This window comes from Oryza brachyantha, chromosome 12 (assembly GCF_000231095.2).
Source record: "Oryza brachyantha chromosome 12, ObraRS2, whole genome shotgun sequence".
In the NCBI taxonomy this organism is placed as follows: Eukaryota; Viridiplantae; Streptophyta; class Magnoliopsida; order Poales; family Poaceae; genus Oryza; species Oryza brachyantha.
The window spans coordinates 17,157-40,128 of NC_023174.2; the positions used below are offsets into that span (position 1 = coordinate 17,157).

Consider the following 22,972-nt stretch of genomic DNA (forward strand, 5'->3'; position numbering starts at 1 on the left):
TATTTTTATGTATAAACCACTCGTTCGATCCAATTTATCATACAATGACATGCTAGAGGAAACAACTTACTATTGTTTCTATTTTTTCCCTTCCAATTTCTTTCTTTTTATTCTTTTCAAGGGAGAAGGTTTTTACCGTGCCACTAAGAGTCGAAAAGCCTAACAAATCAATGCCCACACATCTGCTAGCCTGCATGAACAAAACTTTCTGTATATAAACTTTACTTCGTGCATATATATATATATAGAGATACATCTTTTCTAAGGCAATATTTTAAATGTAGAAAATTCTTATACGCCAATTTTAAAACTTAGTATAAAAACATATGTAAACTTTCTAAGCAGTAGAACCATTCGCGAGTTAATAGGCGCGGGAGTGTTCGCTATTAGACCGACCTGCCAAGGGCTAGTTTACCTGGTGTGAACTATAAAACTATAAAATTTAATTTATGATAATCCAATTACTCTTTAAGTTTAATTGAATTTGATAGATATATCTTATAGTTTTTGTTCCGTATTTTGGCAATTACAGCGGTAACGTGTGATCGACGGTGCTGTTGATCCTAGACTGAACTCCAACTGATCGGAATTAGGTCATGGAAAATTGATTTGAAAGAGGTAACAATATATCGCCGTTATTATCTATCTATCTATCTATCTATCTATCTATCTATCTATCTATCTATCTATCTATCTATCTATCTATCTATTATAATATAAACACAGCTCGAAAATGAGGCTCCACGTCATTCTAGGGGCTAAAAATTTTCACGAAGAAAAATAAGAAAATAAATAATCGTTGGATTGTGATGAATCTATATCAATGGTTGTGATTTAAATAACTATAACAAAAATTAGAAATATAGTATTTTCCATCTTTCAGCACGCTTCAAAACAGCCATGTCGAATGTGTCGGCATTGGGGAGAGTGTGATGGAAGATTATCGAGTGTACGTTGCAGCAAAAGAAATTGAGATATATATGGCATTTGATTTCTTTCAATTGAGTCATATTTGGTTAGCATATTTGCGTTAAGATTAATTCCATGTATATAGGAGTCGGTACTTGGTGTTTAGATATTTCCCTAAATAGTTTGTAACCTTCGAACAATTCAATCTATACTCGTTTTTTTATGTTTATTTACTTTTTATGCATTAGTTTTTATCCTAGTCTATCTTTGTCGTTTTGCAATAATAAACGGTCGATGCTTCTCCCTGAAAGTAAGAAGGTTATCGTTTGCTAGTTTGCTCAAAAACTAGTTGTTCATCCTAACAGAAGTACAAAGTTATGTTCTTTGCAATTTTGCTTGTAAATTAGTCGTTTGATTCCGCGAAAGTGAATTTATTTACAAATCTGCTTCGCTAGCCGTTTTTGATATTTCTGGAGGCATAACCATTCTTGTTTATTTTATCTTTGCTTTATACTTGAATCTCACCATACTATGATGAATCATTGCACTCATATTATAAGCCAAGTAACAAATAAAAAAATTGAACTATGCTTGGGTGTAAACGTCTTTATTTAACCCTTTCAGTCTTAAGAACGTACTTCTTGCTATACCCTTTTATTAGCATATATCTGAATTGTGTTGCTCCCTTTACTCCATAATTGTATCCAAAGTTTCATGAAATAATTTCTGAGCTAGCATTGTGACTTGAAAATATTGTGCGGTTAGTATCGTTATAAATTATATCTATATATACATGAGTTCTTATCTTGATATTAATTTTTTTTTAATTTTTAATTCAAATTTCAGATTTTTCTAAATTGTATTTCTACATGGAACCTTATTTTAATTTTATTTATTTTTCAATTCCCAATTTGTATTTATACTCGTATTCTAAACTTGTACTCATATGTAAACTCTTTTCTGCATAATATTTGTTTTTTGGTCCACATTTTAGATACTTCTTAATTGTATTTAAACATCGACCATTTCTCTTAATATTATTTTTTTTGACCTAAATTTTAGATGTTTTCAAATTGTACTTATAGATGGACTCTTTACACAATATTGATTATTTTTCAATTCTTAACCTGAATTTTGGACTTTTCTAAATTGTATTAACACCCAAGCTATTTTTTTAGTTTTATTTATTGTTAATTCTAAAATTTTACTTCTAATCGAATTCTAATTTTTTGTTTTTAATTAATATGGGATTTTGTTGTCCGTGAAAGCGAACATGGTTCATGTTACTATTAGTTTATATGTATAATATGTTTCAGTATGTCTAACTATATATGTATAGTATACATATATGTGAAAAGGAAAGAATAGATGACATTTTTGTGACATCTATCGCATTTGGAAGTTTAGTTTGGAGATGCTGAGACTAAAAAGGATGGCGAAAAGAGTAGGGAACATGGCTAACATAATGGCCGATAGTGGTAGTAGGTCACGATGGAAACTAAAGTAGTCACTGAGGAAGGCTGCAGTAGTTTTGGTCTGCCCAAATACGAAAATCTCCCGATCCTCATCTCCGAATTGTGTGGTGAAAAAAACGTTGAGCGTCCATGACAAGGGGGAAGCGTAGTACAACCATATCCACCATCTTGGTATTTGCTGCCATATCAGTCAATAATATATTTATGCATTATGTAATGACATGCCTATGATATAAGCAATGACTAATTTATGTGAGATGAAGAGTTTGCTTACTGGTGCAGGGACAATGAAGCTAGACATGAGGTTTTGCAAGGTGTAGAACATGGATGCCATTATTGACACCACTTGGATATTAGGGGTGAGTGACACTATCATCATTCCTAGGTAAAGGAAGTATAGTAGCGTGCAAACCATAGTGTATACAAACCAAAAGAACTTGGTTGGTGTCCATGCATACCCTATCATCGGGTAAGATATGACATAAATAATACTATTTGCACCATCACGTAGGGGATCTCCATGGCAACCTACTCCAGTCACCCAAAGATGAAACATGAACAAAATAAATGCAAAAGCATGTTGAACCTAAATATTAATGCAATTAAGTCATTTACATATATGTTTGATGATTTGTGATACCTGTGCTAAGGAGTATGCCCAAGGAGAGTACATTCCAGCAAACATCTCCCTATATACGACAGAACGCTCAATGGAGATGAAGGGCATTACCAATTGACAATTATTGATGCCAGCAAAGACAGTGGTTGCATATATACACCCCATTATGGTGAATATACCTTGTTGGTTATTTCTGCCACAGCAATGAAGAAAAATGAACGGAGAAACATGATCAACACAAATCAATTTATCCATATGTATACATATATATTTTCTCCACATCTATTTTTGTGAGGTTGGATAATAATGGATCACAATACATACATGTTGTTGATGTCACCCTTCTGCCAAAACAATGCACCAAAGATGATGCAGGATACTGCCATGAATATAATCCGCACCAAGTTGTAGGAAGGGCTCCTCCAATAAGATAAACATTGCTTCCAAAGACAAGCTTTTAGTTGCTCCCCAAAATTTTGTGGAAACCGTGTTGGGAAATGGATATCACTCATGCCTGGAGTTGGTTTGCTCAACAACTTCACTAGAGTATCCTTGTCCCTTCAATCACCAAGTATTTATTGTTATTATAAACATCAGACAATATTTTCTTAAAATTGTTAAGAGTACCATCAACTACAAGTCTACAATATTTCACGGTGAGACATACTTATTTTTTATTTTAGTTATTGATACTGCAGTTGACATCCATGCATGATTTTATTCTTCTTTAGTATTGTAAAACATACCACCTTGCATTATATATGCACGTTATTTTGGGCTTATAGATGACAATAAAACTACATGTAATGATTTTTTAGAACTTACTTGCACATGGATGACTCCCTATAAACTTCTGAGAAATCTACTCCTAGTCCAGCTTCCACAGATGCACAAGTAACTTCTAGCATCCAAGTTGATGGATTGTAGTTATCCTTGATCTTGGGTACCCCGGGTATTGCCTAGAAAAATGAAGAGAAAATCAAGTACTTGGTGAATATATTTTCTAGTTAGGGCGATAATTCTAATTTGAATATTATTTGCTAAGAAGTATAAATGATTATGTTGGTTGCTCTAAGTGCAATGTGTGGAGAATGGGTCTATTAAGAACAATTTTATGTACAACTATACTAACCTCTTTGCACATGAGCATACATTTGTATTTGCTAGTCAATTGCCCCCATTTAATCATGAAAGAATCATTCATTGGATTTCAATTTACGCTTATAGCATATTAAATGGAGACCTATTGTAGCAGATGGACATGATACTTAGCATAGAGAATGGAGTAAATTCCTTACGTGCCCCTAAAATTTTGTATGGCCACTTCTACGCCTTTGAGATTTGCTTGATCCCTCGTGTAACCTTAAGTTTTTATTTGGATCTATTACAAGCCCATTCAATTAGCTTACCATTTGTTTTTGATGAAATGACCATACTGCCCTTTGCATATTGTAGAAAGTTAGAAATGTTGAGTATATGAATCATTTGGGTTGTGAAAAACAATAAGGGATAAGTTTGTAAATATTTGTTTTGAATTTTAAAATCCCCTAAACCCTCAAGGGTACCTAGGGAATTTACTCTATAGAATAATAAATGGGAAATGTACAAACCAAAGTATTATTAGTATATGCCTTCTAAAAAACAAGGAAAATCATGTTTTGTTTAGCTATGACCTTTATATAAACAGCATAAAGATGAACAAGTTTAGGTTGTCAATTACCTGGAAATATTGGATTAAATTACATGAATGGTGCTCAAGTGGCCCGGCATAGATCAACTCTCCACCCCTTTTCATTAGCATCAACTACATACAAGCATTATAAGATAATTAGTTTTATATATATATATATATATATATATATATATATATATCATGGAACATCATCAATCATTCTTCTAAACAAAGAATCTTGCACTGTTAATTTCTTTGGCATCGTGAACACTAGAAAAATTGTTGTATGCTTTGAGTAGCCAACTAACAAGGTTGGATATTTTCTTGTGCAGCAAATTGAGCCACAAAGTTCTATCTGAGCTAGCATACGGTTTTTTCTGCTTTTGTAGTCAATCCTCATAAACCTTATGCTATTCTGGGAAAGCCAAAAAATGGCCCATGTTACTTCTGGCTTGAAGTTGATGAAGATTTATGAAATAACTCTAGGTGTTATAATAAATTTGCATGTATTGTTAATGCAGTAGGTTTATCTAAAATTTCTATCATTATGTTAGCATCATATTTCTACAGTAATAGTTTAATTGTTTTAGCATCAATTTCCTTTAATCTTCCCCAAAGAAATAATGTAAGATATGAGCAATTTATACCACAATTTTTATGCCTTAAGAGCTATAATTTATATGTCCTTAATACTTGGAGTATGTATTATAGTAACTTGTAAGATACCTCATCGAAGGCCTCAAATATTTCTATACTTGGTTGGTGAATAGTACAGACAACTGTTTGGCCTGTTTCTGCGACATTCTTCACAGCACGCATGACAATAGCAGCTGCTCGTGCTTCCAAGCCTGATGTCGGCTCATCCATGAATATTATTGAAGGGTTGGACACAAGTTCAACTGCAATAGTGAGTCTTTTCCTTTGCTCTGTAGATAGTCCACTTACTCCTGGTAGTCCTACTAAAGCATCTCTAATTTCATCTAACTCAATTGTGTGAAGAACATCATTGACAAATTCCTATGATGGAAAAGAATGTGTTAGGCCACATTTTTATCTCAACTGTTCCTACCAACTATGAGCCTAAAATGCAAAATAGTAAATCCAACACATTACAATTTTTTTATATACTGAAAATAAACCCCCTTAGGTTAGAAATATTTGATACCATATAGCATCGGTGGCTATTACACAATAGAAAATATTACCGACTGAAGGGAGTATTTTTTTTAGTTGATTTTTTATTTCAACGGCAAATAACTCACTTTCCTTGTTTTTGAATCAATTTCTGTTGGAAGGCGCAACCAAGCAGAATATGCAACAGATTCCCCCACTGTGATTTGCAGAGAATGGATATCAGTTTGTTCACAATAGCCTGAGATCCTAGCAAAAGTTTGCTGAATTTTAGGATATCCTCCTACTCTTATATCTCCATCAATAAAGCCACCTGTTTTCCTTCCAGCAAGAACATCAAGGAGGGTTGTTTTTCCTGCTCCAGTAACTCCCATAAGTGCTCCTGTGATGCTATCGAGTAATTGTAGCTTTCGCTCCATGTAACCTTGCTCCCTCATTTCCTGCATTAAAAATTATCCCATCAATGATTTTTCATATGCTATGCTCTTAAGCATGTGGTGATAGAACAAGTTGAATATTGCTCTCTTTGACTTCACTGGAATCCATAAGAATGCCAACCCATGTGTTTCTCAACCAAGCATAACATCTAAAGATGCATTGACTATTAGTTGTTAAGAATTACCGCAGGGGTGTCTACATAGTAGTTCACGTTTTGAAATGATATCGTCAATGGTGTGAAAGGAAAAACCATCCTCCCTGCACAAGATTACATAGTTACTTTTTTTAACACTAACTATGTGTAATGGTGAAATGTATAAATTAAACTAACTAGTCTGGTTAGGTGCTAAAGTATTTCCTGCTTGTAATTTAGGCATCCTCTTGTCCATGTCCTTAGACATATCTTTGCGACTTTCATTAATTGTGGCAAGCTTATCACGGGATATAATTGCTCGAGAAGTTCCTGCAGCTGGGAGATCCATATATGAGATTAAAATAATTCTTGAGTGAATGCAAGTGTTTAAGAAGTGAACCTCCCCAAATGTTTGATTCAATAATACTTCATATATATTATACTTACCTTTTTTAACGGTCAAGCTGATGGTGAAACCTACATTAAACAGCAAAACAAACCCAATTAATGCTCCAACCGATATCCAGTAGAAATAGCTTGAGAAGTCAAGCCCTCGGTCCATCAGTATCCTCCTTCCAAGTGTTACATTGTTCACCGAGTTCTACAAACATGTGAAAAATTAATATTTTCATGTTGGAATCTCAGCATAAAATACTCAACATGTTTCGAAAGATAGGTTAAGGATCAATTTGTACCCTTAACCACCTTGGTGCCAAAAACTCATTTCCAGTTAAGCCAATCTCAGCATATGACAATGGAGAGATCCAAAACCCCCATTTTAGCCCGGTTGGCATATATGCTATAAAAGTGACACATAAAAAAGTGTTAGCATGTCTCTTCAACATTATATAAAGTATGACATACTTAGTCGAAGTTGCAACTTCTCTCTTATTGACATGGTAGAATTTATGGAAACAAATGTAATGGCTTACACCGAGGAATTATAAAGCCCCCAAATAGAAGGATGACTAGAAATGACATTGTACCACCAACTGTACCAGCCACCATCGTTTGGAAGTATGATGCAACACATCGGAACAATGATAATGCTCCAGTGTGGACAAGGAATAGGATAAAGAGTTGTCGAAAAAACCTAAACATAAGAACTGAAGGTGTGAATAATAGAATAATATTCAATTCATCTTAATTACATATGCCAAACAAATAAGCACTGAAAAGAAAATCAAGATAGTGTTATACAACAGAATCCTAAAACTGATTTTGGTACACAAAATCACTACAAAACTACTATTAACAAATAAAACTACTCATGTCTGGGCTAGAAAAAAAATGTTTGACTATAGGCCAGGATCCATCAGTGAGCTCTCGGGCATGAAACATATAATAAAGAGTTGATAATAAAAGATTCTAGTGTAACTGAATGAGTAATTTATGTGCAATTTTACCTGGATGCTTCTAGAGTATAGCCAATGAGGTAGTACGATATTGATGTCCAAGCTATTGATTCAACTAAAGAAACTGGAATCTTTAGGATAAAAGCTGGTATTGCATATGCCCATGCAGGATAGAAATAGTAGCCTCTTTGTTTGTGAAAGACTGGGAGTCTACTAACTGCCATGGCCAATTCAGAGAAACCGTTCACAAAAATGAGGAGAAGAGCATAGAAAATGGAACCCATGTAATAGTCCGCATGAGCTCTATCGACCCCCATATGTGTGCATAGAAATACTGTTCCGGTAATAATGGCAAGTAGTCCAAGCTGTAATGAAAATATGTTGTATGTTGATTTGTTGAGAAAATGCAAAATAAATTCAACCTCTGGTTTATATAAATTCAAGTTCCACCAATTATTAGTAAATTATGTAAGACATACTCTTTCAGCAAAAAATACAGCTTGGTATGAGTACAGTTACGAACCTATGTAATTCGTGAGCTTCCAAGTATTTAAATTGCACATCGTTATGAACTGAAATAGAATAAAGATTGTGAAATCTCTCGGTCCGCTAACTTTTCTCTACTAAGAACTCAATGGAGATTTAGATACGGCCAAGTAGTCATTCCTAACACAATCAACAAGAGGTCATAAATGGCTGTCAGCACTTAATCTGTACAGATACTGTAGGATCGAACAAGATCAAACAAACCTACCAGAGGGGGGTGAATGGTAGGAAAAAACAAAACCCAAAAATCTTTTGCGGAATAAAGGATTACCTCTGTCGAAGAAATTGACGCAGGCTTGCTACCTTGATCGCGTCGCTCCTGTGTCGCCGCTATCTTGATCGCACCGCTCATGTGCTGCCAAACAGATCATCGAATTGCGCCACTCCTATGACGTCAATCGGATCGTTGGAATCCAAAATAAAATCACCAGTAGATGAAAGCCAAAAATATAGATTGAATGATCTTGACTTTATTGCATCAACTGGTATTTACAAAGTGCACCAACAGCACTCCTATCAAAATCGTCGATCTAGAATCAACAACTAAATCTCACAAAAAGCACACCGGGGGCATACCCCTCGGTCTCTATTTATATCAAAAAGTCTATCACCAAATAGGAGTAGGACTCCTTATACTAATATGACTCATCTCTTAGTTTTCCTAATTAAATCCAACATGCCAAAATCCGGCGTGCTACAGTAGTCCGACTGCTACAGTAATCCGATCCGGTGGCTACAGTGCCGCGCGCTACAGTAATCCGGGTGCTGCGGTACCGTGCGCTACAGTACCAGCGCTGCTACAGTGTGAACCTGTAGCAAATTCCTTTCCTTTTCTCATCCAGTTTTGATCCGATTTACTTCCCGATTTTTCCGGCGCTTACACACACAACATGTGAAGCCCGTTACGATTCCATCCCACACGGTGTTGCTCCACCATGTGCCAACTCGTATTCAATATCGTCACCTGGCATCCTCGATCGTCCGGACCTCAGCTCCTCCCTGAGCCTAGTCACGATCCCACCGCCATTGACCGATATTGACCTCAAGTCACCTGCACAACTAGAGACAAACCAACCGTTTTCGAGCACAGATATCGCAACCTGACTCACATTAGTTACACACACTCGCACCAACACCTTAATTGTTTCCAAACCAAATTCAATTTATAAACCAAATCGCAAGCCAATTGTTCATCAGAAAAAATTAATCATGCTTATGATCTTACAGATACTTTTGCATCTAGCAGACTAGCACACCTATATCTACGCACTGCTTTTATATTACCCTAACATGATATTAAAGCTAAGAATTTTTTTAAAATCCTTGTTTCAAGTACCTTGAGATATCACGTTTTTCAGTGTAAAATTTTGGTACCCTGAGATACCATAATTTTACACTAAAATTTTTAGTACCTTAAGTTACTTTTAGAGGATGGTAAAAAACACTAAAAGCTAAAGTTCAAAGTAATTGAAGTGAAATTAAAATATTGTAGGAGTTTAAATTTTCTTGATTTAATGGAAATCCCTGATTACAACTGTCATGTTTGGGCACCAAGCTATGTAACACTAAGTGTAGCATTGCAAATTTAGGTGTCAAGGCTGTCTTCTGTTGTATCATAGAGTCAATTTATTGATACTCAGTGCATGATTTTTATAATTACATTTTCTTGAAAGGTAAATTAATTTTCACTTGCTTACCTGAACACTTTTTGTTATGTAGATGAAGACATTCCGTCTCATCAGAAGGATTTCTCTTGCAAAACATGCCTTAAGTAGATCCCACTTCGAAAGCGAGTATACATTGAAAGATAAACCATTCTTGTGTCCCTCTGATGTGTTATGAGGCTTTGAAATATCTGTAGCAAGATTTTGACCATCTTGAGAAGCTCTAAACTTCTCACAGAAGTAGTCAACTGTAACAAAGTTGTATGTATCCTCACTACTACGATTCCAGTATTATCGTTGGTCTTTCTTAGACAAAACCTATACATAAATTTGAAAGAGCAATATTAACCAGCAAGTTTTTCGAAGAACAATACTAGCGGACCACACAACATACTAACCTATATTCTTAATACTAAAAAAATAATTTTGAACCTGTACCAAAATTATAGGTACACTAGACAAATGCTAAAACTCAAAAAACATTTCTGTATAGAAGAATGGCTGGTAGAAATACCATAGAACATAATTTGCCTGATTTAGATTATCCATACCACAGCAGTTGATATGCTTAAGTAAAAAACAAATTGACATGGGAGATTCTATTAGAATTATCGGATCTCAAATATCCATAGCAGGCCAGCAAAACCATTTAGACAAAATAGAGGACCCAAGTATCTTTATCCTTTTTATTTCTCAAAAATCTTATGAAATAGTAGCATTAGATTATGTTAGTAGTTCAGGATCTACACACACCAACACCAATGCACAAGTTAACTCAAACCCGACTCAAGATTAACTTCCGACAAATCTTTGATGCTTCTAGAACTTGTCTTCAGACAACTACTTCAGCAATTAGTCAAACTATTTTCAATTAGCAAGTTTCAATACCTCCTGAAGAAAATCAGCAGCTCCTTTTCTTTGTGGGCACTTGAACCCACATGATTCAAAAAAATTCATAGTACAATTCTTTGATCCATGGTATACAATTTTTCCTTCAGCCATCAAGATAATATCATCAAAAAGTTCGTAGGTTTCTGGTGCTGGTTGAAGAGACCAGTATGGTAGACTCAGAGATATGACATAGCTGCTGGAGGCAAGAAACAATTTGGAAGGTAGTAGAGCTGTCCAGCCCAGTTGATATTTCATCCATGAAAAGCGCTCTCGAAGGTCCAACTATCATCTCCCCTGATTATAATTAAGATAAACTTTCAATATTCATTTAATCATTTCTATATTATATCATAAAGCTTGTAGTGTTTTAACGTAATCATTTCTAGCGTATAATTGGAATATGACAACATCCTAAAAGTATATTATATATAAATGTGGTTAAATAACCTGTGGTTAGCCTCTTCTTCTCACCACCTGAAATGCCTCTTCTCATGACATCTCCCACAATAATGTCAGCGCAAATGTCAAGCCCCATAATCTATAAGGGATGAAGTTGATTATGCACAAGGTTAAAAGTTAATATGCTATATCCTGAAAATTCTTCATTGGATCAATTACCTTCATGATATAATCTGTCTGCATGCTCCTTTCTAAGCCTTCCACAGATATTGCCTACAAAGATACATGAATGAATTGTAACAATTATACATGAACGATAAGTGCTAAAAATGAACTGGGCATTTTTCTAGAATTGAAAGGAGAGACCGTCGATGATGAATTGTACTAGGAAAAGGGACAAGGGTTCACTCTTGTTGATGTGACCAGAAAAATGTTTATAGAAATGAATGTATAGTCGACAGTCGACACACGTGGAAAGTAAAATACATGAAAGAGAGTTAGTAAACCTTCATGTACGTATCTATGTCAGGGTCGGGGGTAATCCCAGCCTCCTTCTCCCTCTTAATGACCTCCTTCATGATTTCTAATTTGCAGAAGAAAAACAACGACATTGGTTAAGTAGAGGGAATATTAAGTAACAAATAGATATAGGCAATTTAGCTATTACTACCTGCTCTGGTGCCAATGCCCTGAAACCTTGCAGAGAAGTCAAGCGTCTCTCTAACGGTCATCTCAGAGATATGAAGATCATATTGTGAAATGTAAGCCGATGTCTTATCTGGAACAAAGGTGTTGAGATTCGCACCGTTGTACTCAACTTCGCCGGTTACCTGTAATTAATGCAATGCATGCAGTTAATAGCAAAATAATACAATGTGTAGCGGATTAATGATGATCAATATATTTCATTCCATATGGCTAGCTAGTGGCTGCTGGTGGATGAATCAGAATTAACTATAGTATTAACCTTGGGATTTTTGTTGAGCTTTCCTGCGAGTGCGAGCAAGAGGGTGGTTTTGCCGCAGCCGGGGGGCCCAAGGAGGAGGGTCAGCCTGCAAGCAGCTAATTGGATAAGCAAGCAAGATAGCTGGAGGAAGGAAGAAATGAATGAATAGTTGACCTGGAAGGCTTGAGGATGCCGGTGACGTCGTTGAGAATGGGGATCCTTGCTGCATGGCGGCGGCTGAATCCCAGCGCGGTGGTGAGCAGCTGCTGCACGGAGAGCACGGTGTTGAGGAGCGTGGGGAGCGGCTTGCCTGAAACCACGTGGCAGTCTGCCTCCACGCACACGTTGCACCACCGCACCTCCACCGTCGGCTGCCGCACGCCCACCCTCTCCATCCTCCGCCGCTGCTTCCGGAGCAGCCGGAGGTTGTCCCGTTGGATGTCCGCGATCAGTCTCTCCACTAGCACCCTCCGCTCCGCCGCCCCCAGCCGCCGCACGTCCACCGCCTCCGACGACTGCACTGACGTCCGCAGCCTGTCGAAGGTGGGCAGCCTCTCGATGGCCGCCCATCTCAGCTCAGCTTCCTCCTCTCCGGCAGCGTCGTCCCCGCCACCGTCCCAGCGCAACGAGGACGACAGGCTCCTGGTTGCCGCAGCCCGAAACGATGATGACAACGCACGCACTGACGCCGCCTTCTCCGCTACTATTACTGCTTCTGCTTCTGCTGCTTCTTCTTCTTCAAATTCTCGAAGCTGGTGCTGCTTCTCCTCCATCTCCACCTCTTGGTTCATCATATCTAGCTGCTGCTCTGCTTTGCTTGTTGCTCCAGAGTAACTTTTCCTCTTGTTGACATAACCCCAATTAACAACATGCATATTGCCATATTAATTGTGTGGACTGTGGACTACGTACAGAAGTGGACGGAACCACTCGTACTAGTTCGAATATTGATGGGTACAACCTACAGGTCAACCAAGTAATATGCCGTCATGGCACTCCACAGAATCAAACATCTTCATCTCACGGACTATTTGGATTGAGAGATTTTTTTAGTCACTCGTCGTATTGGATGTTTAAACGTTAATTAGAAGTATTAAATATAGACCGATAACAAAACTAATTGTATAAATAAATGCTATTTTATTAGACAAATTTTTTAAGCCTAATTAATCCACGATTAGTAAATGTGTACTGTAGCACCACATTTGCTAATCATGGACTAATTAGGCTCAATAGTTTCATCTCGCGAAATAGTTCAGAGTATAAAGTAAGTTTTATTAATAGTCTATATTTAATACTTCTAATTAGCGTCCAAAACATTTCATGTGACATGGACTAAAAATAGTCCTAGTAGAAACAAACGGGCTCTCAATATGTATGTTCCTGGCTTTTCTAATCCAAGCTAAGCTAAGCAATGACGCCACTCGCACATGCATGATTTCTATTTATATTCAAGGCCTGCCTAGCCTAGCCTAGATCCACCTAAAAATCTAATCATCACAACTATCACTACAAAGTCTTAGTTATGGAGTATGTATTTATTATCCGGTATCTATCTTCAGTCCTATTCCTACTTTCCTAGCCTAGCTAGCTGCAGTTCAACTAGACAAATATAGGCTTTGTTTAGTTTCTAAAATTTTTTTCTAAAAACATTATATCAAATTTTTAGACACGTAAATAAAGCATTAAATATAGATGAACCAATAGCTATGTCAGACGCAACTAGGTGATGGGAAAAACACTCTGCTTTGCAAAGATGATTGGACTGAAGGGTCTCTTTTGGCTTTGCTTTTCCATAGGATTGCAATTTGACTTTCGTTAAGCATGTCCTAGCCTTACATGTGAAACAAAAGTGGTTAGAAGAGAGTAAGCTCTGGCTGCTCTTTACAGAGTCCCCTGACTTCAGATGTTAAACTCTAGACAACACTTACAGTTAAAACTTTGCATCTTCTCTTTGAAAATGAGTCATGTTCGTTTGCCTTGCAAATTTATCTGGAAGATGGAAATTCGTTTGAAGATCAAGATTTTTCTATGAACATGTTCTAAAGGGTAGCATCCTTGCTAGGAAGAGTGGCTGGCATAGTTCTGGCAACTACTGCCTTCTGATTATGTGTTGCTAAAAGGATCTAATTGTTTATCTCATCATCATGCACAGCATGCTGTTGGTGGAAACTGAGGGGAATATTGTTGTGACCCTCTCTCTCTCTCTCTCTTCTTCAGAACAGAAACGATCTGTATTTCATTTATTTCAATCAATGTACAGTATAACACTTCATTGCATTTTCTAATGATACTAGTATATGTACATGCATCTTGATGATCGAGCCACACATACAGATGCAAGAAAGCAGATTTCCACGGAGTTGGTCAGCCGAATGTCTTCTCGCTGCTGTAGCACATGTAGATGAAACCATCGCCCTCATCTCTGAAGGACTCATACACGCTGCCCATCAGCTGAGCTGTAGCCACAATAAAATTACATATCGGAAGCTTCAGTAGGGCATCAAGCAGGACCCAAAAATACAGCCCAATATGCAAAGCTTACCAGTACGGGGCAACGTGTTGCTGACAAACACAAATAATGCTGTTCCTGGAGACAAATGCAACCTTGAACGAAGTACAAAAATAAATTGTCCAATTGGCATGCCACATGGAACTAGGTACCTGCAATCACTGCAGCCTTTCAGGCTTCCAAATTCAACAATCTTCTTAACTTCCTCTGTTTCATCCTCTGTTTCATATTATAAGATGTTTTGACCTTTTTCAAAGTGAAACTACTCTAAGTTTGATCAAAATTATAAAAAATATAGTGGCATTTTTAACATAAAACAAACATGCTCTCACAATATATTCAATGTTCTATCTAACGAAACAAATTTAGTGTGGTATATATTGCCATATTTTTCTATAATTTTGCTCAAACTTTAAGATGTTTGACTTTACAAAAAAAATTAAAACATCTTACAATATGAGATGTAGGGACTAGGGAGTACTCACTTGCGCTTCTCTAATTCTGGAAGACTACTTCTTGAAAACCTCTCAACAATAACCTGCGACCAGGCCCGTCTATGGCCATGAGCGGACGGAGTGACCGCTCGGGGCCTCCTAAATTGAAGGGCCTCCAAAATCTACGACAAGAGTTTACTTAGTCCCTTTTTTTCACTTTTATTTATGTTTATAAACAAAAATTTAAATATTTAACCTTAAGATATAAAAGTTTGGGTCTTTTTATCGTAGTTTATTTTTCAGTTTTTACTTAACATGTGTATAAAACTTTTATTCATAAATTATTTTTACTTATAACTATGTTGCCAAATGATAAGGACATAAATTTCTAAGATTTAGCCTATGCCGGTGGACGATAATTGAAACACGATTGCTCTAACGTTCGTCTGTGCCGTCACGCCGCTAAGTATCTCACCTTTATTTGTATTTTAGGGTCCCCATTTGCATTTCGCTCAGGGGCCTCAAATTTCTAGAGACGGCCCTGCTGCGAACATAGATACTTGAATGTTTGCATGATGTTTAGGTAACACATATGCAAACTAAATGTGACCTTCAATTGAGGGAAGAAAAAAAATGCAGAAATGAAAGTAATCAGCTTTGATTCGTTCCCTTTGGATTCAATGATCCAGATAACTTAGGATAGGTACAAATTCTATTTTTGGTTATGTTTCAGGATTTCTGTCCATAAGGTCCATCCAGTACTCGTTAAACCGATTCACAACATACAGTTGACTGAAGCAAAAATCGTGTGCTAAAAAAGGGTAGGCAGTACAATTTAAACTATTTCTATGTAGGAATACCCCCAAGAATGCTTGATATGAGTTTGACCCCGATTACGTGCAAAAAAAAAAAGAGTTTGAACCTGAGACCTGGATGACTGATTCAATCTGCGATATAAAACAGGCCATGAAATACAAATGGCCAACAACTTGCAAATAACAGATGCCTCCTACCTACCCTTTTTTGCTTTGCTCAATGGTATGAAAATGGAAAATTTGTGATTACGGCCAACTTGCTACATGAATTAAAATGGAATATGTAATTCAGGCAGCAGTTCCATCTTCTTATTAAGTGCTTGAAAATAAAAAATGTGTTGTCGTGGTTAAGTTCTGTCCAGGTTTCTCAGCACGCTGAATTTACCAAAAACTTCCTTCCCAACATTAATAAAATTAAGCCTATGACCTTTCACCGTCTCACCCAAAAAAAAAACAGCTTGAAGTATTGACCAAACAATGGATTGACTATTTCCCTTGACATGAAGCTGCCGCATGCAAATGGGCAGTTCTGTTGGAAATAAGTAACAAACACAATGGATAACTAATATAATAGAAAGTTCAGGCAGCATTTGTTTTTTCCAATCATCAGTACAGGTAGAGCTCCTACAGTCCTAACCCTAGAGTTGTTCCATAGCTCAAGAGAAACTTGAATGATCTTTTTAGACAGAAGGCATTACACCCTGCTTTCAGTAGAAATCAAATAGTGTCTATATGGGTATTTCAGCGTACATGTAAGCATCCAGCAAAAACATAAGGCGATTAAAGTAGCGGAAATCATTCCTTTCAATATTGTAAGACAAACAAAGCAGACAGATAGGTTAGTTCAGATATACTGCTAGTATTATTGTGGCATAGGCGTATATTTATTGAGTGTATCTGTGCATGTGAAAAAAACATAATAATGGTGAGTTTCCCTGCAAAATTTGGTGGCATCCAATAGGCAACAACAGTAAATGAATGAGATGCCGGCCCAGCAGTCCGCAGGGTGAAAGAAATCGTGATGGCATCATGTATGGGGATCCTTTCGGGGAAGGAGGCGATCATGGCGGCCGACTCTTTGGCCCTCTCGTCTGTACATAAAGAAATTGATTTAACATGAAAATCAATCAGTAGTATGAATCAATTAACTAACCCAAGGTGAACTCTTCCTTGAAGGGCTTCATCGCTATGTCCTTTCCTTATTCCATGCGAAAGAATCAATCAGCTATTAAGACAGTTTCGTTTCTACTAATCTCTATATAATGAATCCTGGCCTGATTCTCAGGCAGCCAGCCGCGTCACGTGGCACAATATACTCCTAGCGTTCGCCTGGGCACACGACCGTTCGATCGCGATCGACGGATATGATCGGCGCGGTATACCTGGCTGTAAATATAGGAAGTTTAAGGGGGTTTTTTTTATAAAATTACTAAACCCTCGTCCCCTAGAGAAGGGATGAAAACGGATCGAATACTGTTGGAAACTAGCTCTATCATATTCGTTTTTATATTTTTTATTCCGAATCGAAATCGGAATCGGAAACTCGGATATGAAAACGAAATCGAATATTATCAAATACAAATACGGAGCGAATACGAATCGAAGCAAATATGGTGACGAATATTAATCGGAACATAAAAACCTCTTAAACTAAGCTTCACATATCATTGAAGAAATATAACTTGTTATTTTTTAATATAAATATATAACTTATCAAATTTTTAAATATAAGTAATTACTATTATCATAAAAAGAAATATATGTGACGATTGTGTGGTCGTGGACACCTAGACTGTTTGAAGCCAGTTAGCCAGAACCCGCTAAGAATAACACTACTTGGGCCGTTGGGATGGACTTCTTTAGGTCGAGCTGATTTGATTGAATGGTTAATGCATAGGTCCAGATATCCGGAAAAAAATCTGGATAGTATCCGATGGATATCACCCGTACCGTATTTGTTTTCGTATCTGAAAAAAAATCCGAATTCAATTCCGAATCTGAAAATTTCCGGAACTATCCGACTGAAGCTATCCGAATCCGAAAAACGATCCGGTTGGACGAAAATTATCCGAATCAATTTATCGCTCCGACCTCCGGCCTCTCCACCGCCGCCGCCGGGTCGCCCCGCCGCCGCCCTCCGTGCCATGGCCGCCACCCGCCTCGCCGTAGCCGCCGCCCGCAGAGCAGCCTCGCCGCGCCGCGGCCGCCGCCACCCGCAACGCTGCCGGGTCACAGCCGCTCCTCCACGCCGTGAGGGGCTCGGCAAAGCTTGTAAGTTATTTTAATTTAGTGGAAAGCTCTATAATGGTAGACCAATGGTTTTGATGCTCATTATTATCTAATTATCGTATTATTCTGTACTGTAGGTTAATGATACTGACGTCATGAAAGAGGCAAAACCAAGTTTATATGTAAAAAAGATACTACCCATTTTACTGAAGAATAGAGTTGTCCGCTTTGTAGGATTTGATAATCGTTCGTCTTTTGACCCAATACCTTTTGACCTTCACGTATTATTATTTTTTAATTGCAATCGTTTAACCTGCAAGGACACCTGAATGTCAAATTCCGTTAGTTCTCTTTGATGTTTTTCACTCTAGGTTTCACAAAACTTGTACACAGCAGCAGAGTTCTATAATACATATAGTGGACCTTTTTCATAGCTTACATGTTTAGAAGACAAAAAAGAAGCTAGTATATATTTGCTAATTTGCAATCCGCAAATTTTCTATTGTTAAGATATGAAGTTAGCAGCATCATTGAAGTACACATGCAAGAATACGACTTTAAAGTTAATTGCATGCTCTGAGTGTATATGTTCATCTACTTTTCTACAGAGACTGCGTTGCATCATTGAAGTTAATTAATTGCATGGTCATAGACCCCATCCGTCGCCTTTAGAGGATAATCTTTTGGGTCATTTTACTAGAAAATCTGTTCTCAAGGGGTACAAGAATGATGCAACGAAATATCTAGCTTTTCATCTCAGGTTTGAGATTGACATGGTTGCATATTCTATGTGTTATTTTGGTGGTGGAAAAGAAGAGGAAGAGGAACTAGAGATCTATCGCCAAATTCACTTTCCAGCCCTGACAGAACTAAGGAAGACAACAAAGTACGTATGCTGTTTGATACTGATATTTTTCTGCCTTGCATATAGATGAATATAAATTATCATCTTGCTGTCCAACTTTGAAAAATCTTCCATGCTAAACCAGAAGCTTCTAAAACTTCCATGCTTAACCAGAAGGCTACTTTTATTAAATGCAAAAAAAAAATCCTCTACCTTCGATTAAACCTTGCTTCTCTTTTGCCACTTCAATTTTTCTTTCATGCACATGACTATCTCACTGACATGTGGCTGCCGAACCTATCGTGTGAAAAAAGTACATGATGTTTAAGTCCAGTTTATTAATCTATTGCCCGCCCTTTCAGATGGTACCTATCTTTGAAAGTCCCACTATCATGTTAGGTTGCTCTCTGCTGCTTCCTTGCTACGTGAAGGCAAATGCCCCCTTGCACCTTAAGAGGCTGTGCTTATATATGCTAGCAGCTATTGGTTTCATTCCGTTTTATTGTTGGATTCATTATGTCATGAATGCAGGCGATAAACATTGACCACTTAATCATGCGCACAGTTTCAAATATGAAGATTACCTACTATAAGCATTTATTAAACTCTAACATGCAGCTCACATTCTCTTCGAATAATGAGTATCAATTAACAAATATAATTATTGATTATTTTGTTATGATTTTATTTAATACTAAATTAACTTGAAGTATGTTTTACAATTTTGCATATTTGACAAAAAAAAGTTAAAAAACAAAGCGTCAAACATAAATCTCAAAATTAATTATGTTATTTAAAAATATCAGAGAGAGTATTTAGGTGTGCGCGGCATTGCCGCGCGTTGTTACGGTGTCTAGGGTTGGATTGGTTCTCGTTAGGTAGCTAGTAGCTGGAGGAGGAAGAAGACAAGGGCACCATGATACGGAAACGACGAGGAGAAGGAAGAAGAGAAAAGCGGAGGCCCAAAGGAAAAAGAAGAGGCCCATTCAAGTCCAGTCCAGCCTAACCTAAGTCACTCACATATAAGTCAGTCCACTGTGCAACCAACCCAACCCAAACCGAACGATAGAAGAAGATAGCGATATGTCGCTCAACATCACCAGCAACAAGCGCTGCCACCGTCCCTCTGCCTGCCGCCGCCACTCCCTATCACGCCGTCACCTTCCAGGTGCCTTTTCTCTACCCGTTCCCCATCTCCTCTATCTCTCCATTCATCCACGCTCTCCGACTCTGACTTGTTAGTTAGGGTTTAGGGTTTGTTTCTGCCTAGGCTACGGCGCCGCCCACGGCCGATGCCCATGCCCAACGTCGACACGGTCACCAAACTGTACATCTCCAACCTCGACTACGGTGTCTCCAACAAGGATATCAAGGTAGCACCACCCACCTCTTTTCTCCAAATTTATAATCTTTCTTTTACCTCCCCTGACCCTGACCTATTTTCAATTTCATATATTTCTATAAAATCACATCTTTCGATGAATTTAGCCTATGATTTGACACCTCTACACTCACAACTTAACCCTTTTGCTTATGAAATGCAAATTCCCACACTTTTTCTTCCTTTATTATACTCTATGTCGCCATAATATGCAACTTTACCCACCCAGACGATTCATATCGTATGTTTCAGACCTTTAGAGCATTCATTAACCTTTATTTAGAGTTTATTGTCTCATTCTCCAAAATTGCTTTACAATGTACTTCTACTTTGCTCAGGAACTCTTTTCCGAGGTTGGCGATATGAAGCGTTACTCTATTAACTATGACTGGAGTCGAAGATGGAAGGTTCCAAACACCACCTTTTTGTCCCTATTATACTATACTATACTACATACTATCATGTATGCATCCTTCCCTCCTTTTGTGTTGAAATGCTGATTATTCAAACCCCTGTTTCTCCAGGGAACTGCAGAGGTTGTTTTTCCCAGAAGATCTGATGCCCTAACTGCTGTTAAGAGGTACAACAATGTGCGCTTGATGGCAAACCTACGAAAAATGAGCTCATTGGAACAAATATTGAGCTGCCACCACCACCTGCTATTTTTGGCTTCGCTGCACCAGCTGGATACTTCAATTTTCCTCCCAAAAGGTTAGTAATTTCTGTATACACATCGCTGTTTCTCTCCTCCAAATATCACTTGTAAGACGTTGCACTTTAAGAATTAACTGCTAAGATAAACCTGCTCTGTTGACATAGTCTCTAGTACTTATTTAGTTTGATTGGCATCTCCACAAATAAGTAGCAGCTGATACTGACTGTCAATCAAAGGTTCTCCAACTCTCCACTAAGTTTTGTACAGTGTTAAAGAGTCAGTGTTTGAAGATTTTCCTGGTCCTTTTTTTTTTACATTGGGCTCTGAGAAGACTGAAGTTTGATTATATCAATTCTGGAAAATATCATTATGGTTTTTCAGACAAAATTTGAGTTTTTGGCAATATCTGATGGAGATATAGAAAATTAAAAACAAAATAGGTTCTCCTGGGATTTGAATCTGTGAGCTCACACTCAGCACGATGAAATATACCACCAATCTGCGTTAGATCTTGCAATATAGTTGTTTGTTAAATTGCTTCAACTATACCTAGAAATCTTGAAAAAATCAACCAAGACTTCTTCTAGGTGGTCTTTGAGATAACCTTTTTTTCTTTCTGAAATTGTGAGCCCTGATGAGAGTGCCACTGAACTGCCTTGAAAGTCCAAGCAGGGCAAGGATCACCTGATACATGTATCCCTTGTATTTATGAAGAATCATGTGAAAACTTGTTTGTTGCTCAATGTTACCTGTAGATAGTGTGACGAGTGCTATTAGAGTGTCTAGAAAATGTGGTGTGAGACTGAACATCAGTATTACTGAATACCATTTAAAATTGCTTGAATATGCACTCTGTTTTTTTTAAGCCTGGTTTCCCAGAAAGATTTTGAGTAACATTTCCAGTGCTGAAATTTTCAGTGGACCTGGAAGGGGTGAATTTGGCAGTCATGGTCAGGGGCATGGTGGGGGTCATGGACAAATTGAGGGGAGACTGGTAGTCGGCAGGTTTCAGCTGAAGACCTGGAGACAAGTACAATGCGGGAAGAATGCAAATCAGCTAGATGACTGTCACGCTTTGTTTGCCTTGTCTGCATTCGAGTCAGGAAACTAGCTAGTACGTCTTCCTTGGTCACCTTGTTATTTTGTAGGGATAGATGCGGACCAACATATATATAAACTCCTCTGTTTAGTTCGTATGTTTTGAGCAGGGAACGGTTACCCTTAACCTGGTAGGGTTAGGGTAGAAGCTAGGTCCATTTGCTTCCGGCCAGCATGTTGGAGGGTGAGCGCTGGTTGCACTGCAGGTTGGTGTTCTAATATAGCTCCCTAGTTTGTGAGAGGTGTAGATGGGATTGCAATAGAAATGTTTCAGGCATATATTTTCAGTAAGATTTTAGCGCTAGCTAGACCGTATGCGCGATCTGCATCGAGGTGTTTTACTTTTAGTGTTGCAGCTCCTGCTTGACGGCTGTATTCTTTGCGTTAGATTATTTTTTGATTTTTGCACATGCTTTCTAAACTGCTAAATAATTTATTTTTTTTAAAAAAGTTTCTATATAGAATTTTATCATCTCACCTTTTAGTGTAGATTTTCAATTTTATAATAGTTAATTTTATAATTTATATTATTAAATAGCTATAAAAAATTAGATAATTTTTTTATCTTTTATCAACTAAAAAAACACAATCTTAGTATTACAAAAGGAGTGATTGTTTGGCATTTTTATGAAAAAATCAAATGACATATTTGCAAACAAAAGAAAAATTGTTAACTGGAATTGACATATAAATTGTATTTATATGTCAATTATTTATTTTAAGCTTATAAATGGACCCTTCAGTTAATATTAATTACTTAAAAAAATTAATCTGCGTTTTGGATCTTCTTAAATTGTATTTACTCATTGACTCTTTTTTTAAAAAA

The 22,972-nt window shown here is 37.3% G+C and overlaps 2 protein-coding genes and 1 pseudogene across 2 annotated transcripts; 1 reads left to right on the forward strand and 2 right to left on the reverse strand.

The window, feature by feature from the left end:
* Nucleotides 1-2,295: 2,295 nt before the first annotated feature.
* LOC102716092 (ABC transporter G family member 41-like) lies at nt 2,296-13,111 on the reverse strand. The gene is given in 24 exon segments (XM_040529448.1): nt 2,296-2,562; nt 2,659-2,864; nt 2,867-2,912; nt 3,025-3,196; nt 3,328-3,561; nt 3,829-3,962; nt 4,724-4,807; nt 5,402-5,692; nt 5,938-6,246; nt 6,429-6,502; nt 6,576-6,713; nt 6,825-6,978; nt 7,073-7,176; nt 7,310-7,470; nt 7,784-8,097; nt 9,976-10,260; nt 10,831-10,993; nt 10,995-11,127; nt 11,281-11,371; nt 11,452-11,505; nt 11,739-11,815; nt 11,903-12,062; nt 12,200-12,284; nt 12,353-13,111. Coding segments are annotated over 24 exon segments (4,437 nt in total). The 5' UTR covers nt 13,054-13,111.
* Nucleotides 13,112-14,439: 1,328 nt separating this feature from the next.
* Nucleotides 14,440-17,123, reverse strand: LOC102716373 (autophagy-related protein 8D). The gene is made up of 5 exons (XM_006664903.2): nt 17,093-17,123; nt 16,966-17,030; nt 15,176-15,228; nt 14,724-14,842; nt 14,440-14,637 (listed from the first exon to the last, which is right to left on the reverse strand). The coding sequence occupies exons 1-5, from the start codon at nt 17,121-17,123 to the stop codon at nt 14,546-14,548; spliced, it is 360 nt and encodes a 119-aa protein (XP_006664966.1). The 3' UTR covers nt 14,440-14,545.
* Nucleotides 17,124-18,083: 960 nt separating this feature from the next.
* On the forward strand, nt 18,084-22,109 carry LOC102716650 (annotated as a pseudogene).
* The last annotated feature ends 863 nt before the right edge of the window (nt 22,110-22,972 follow it).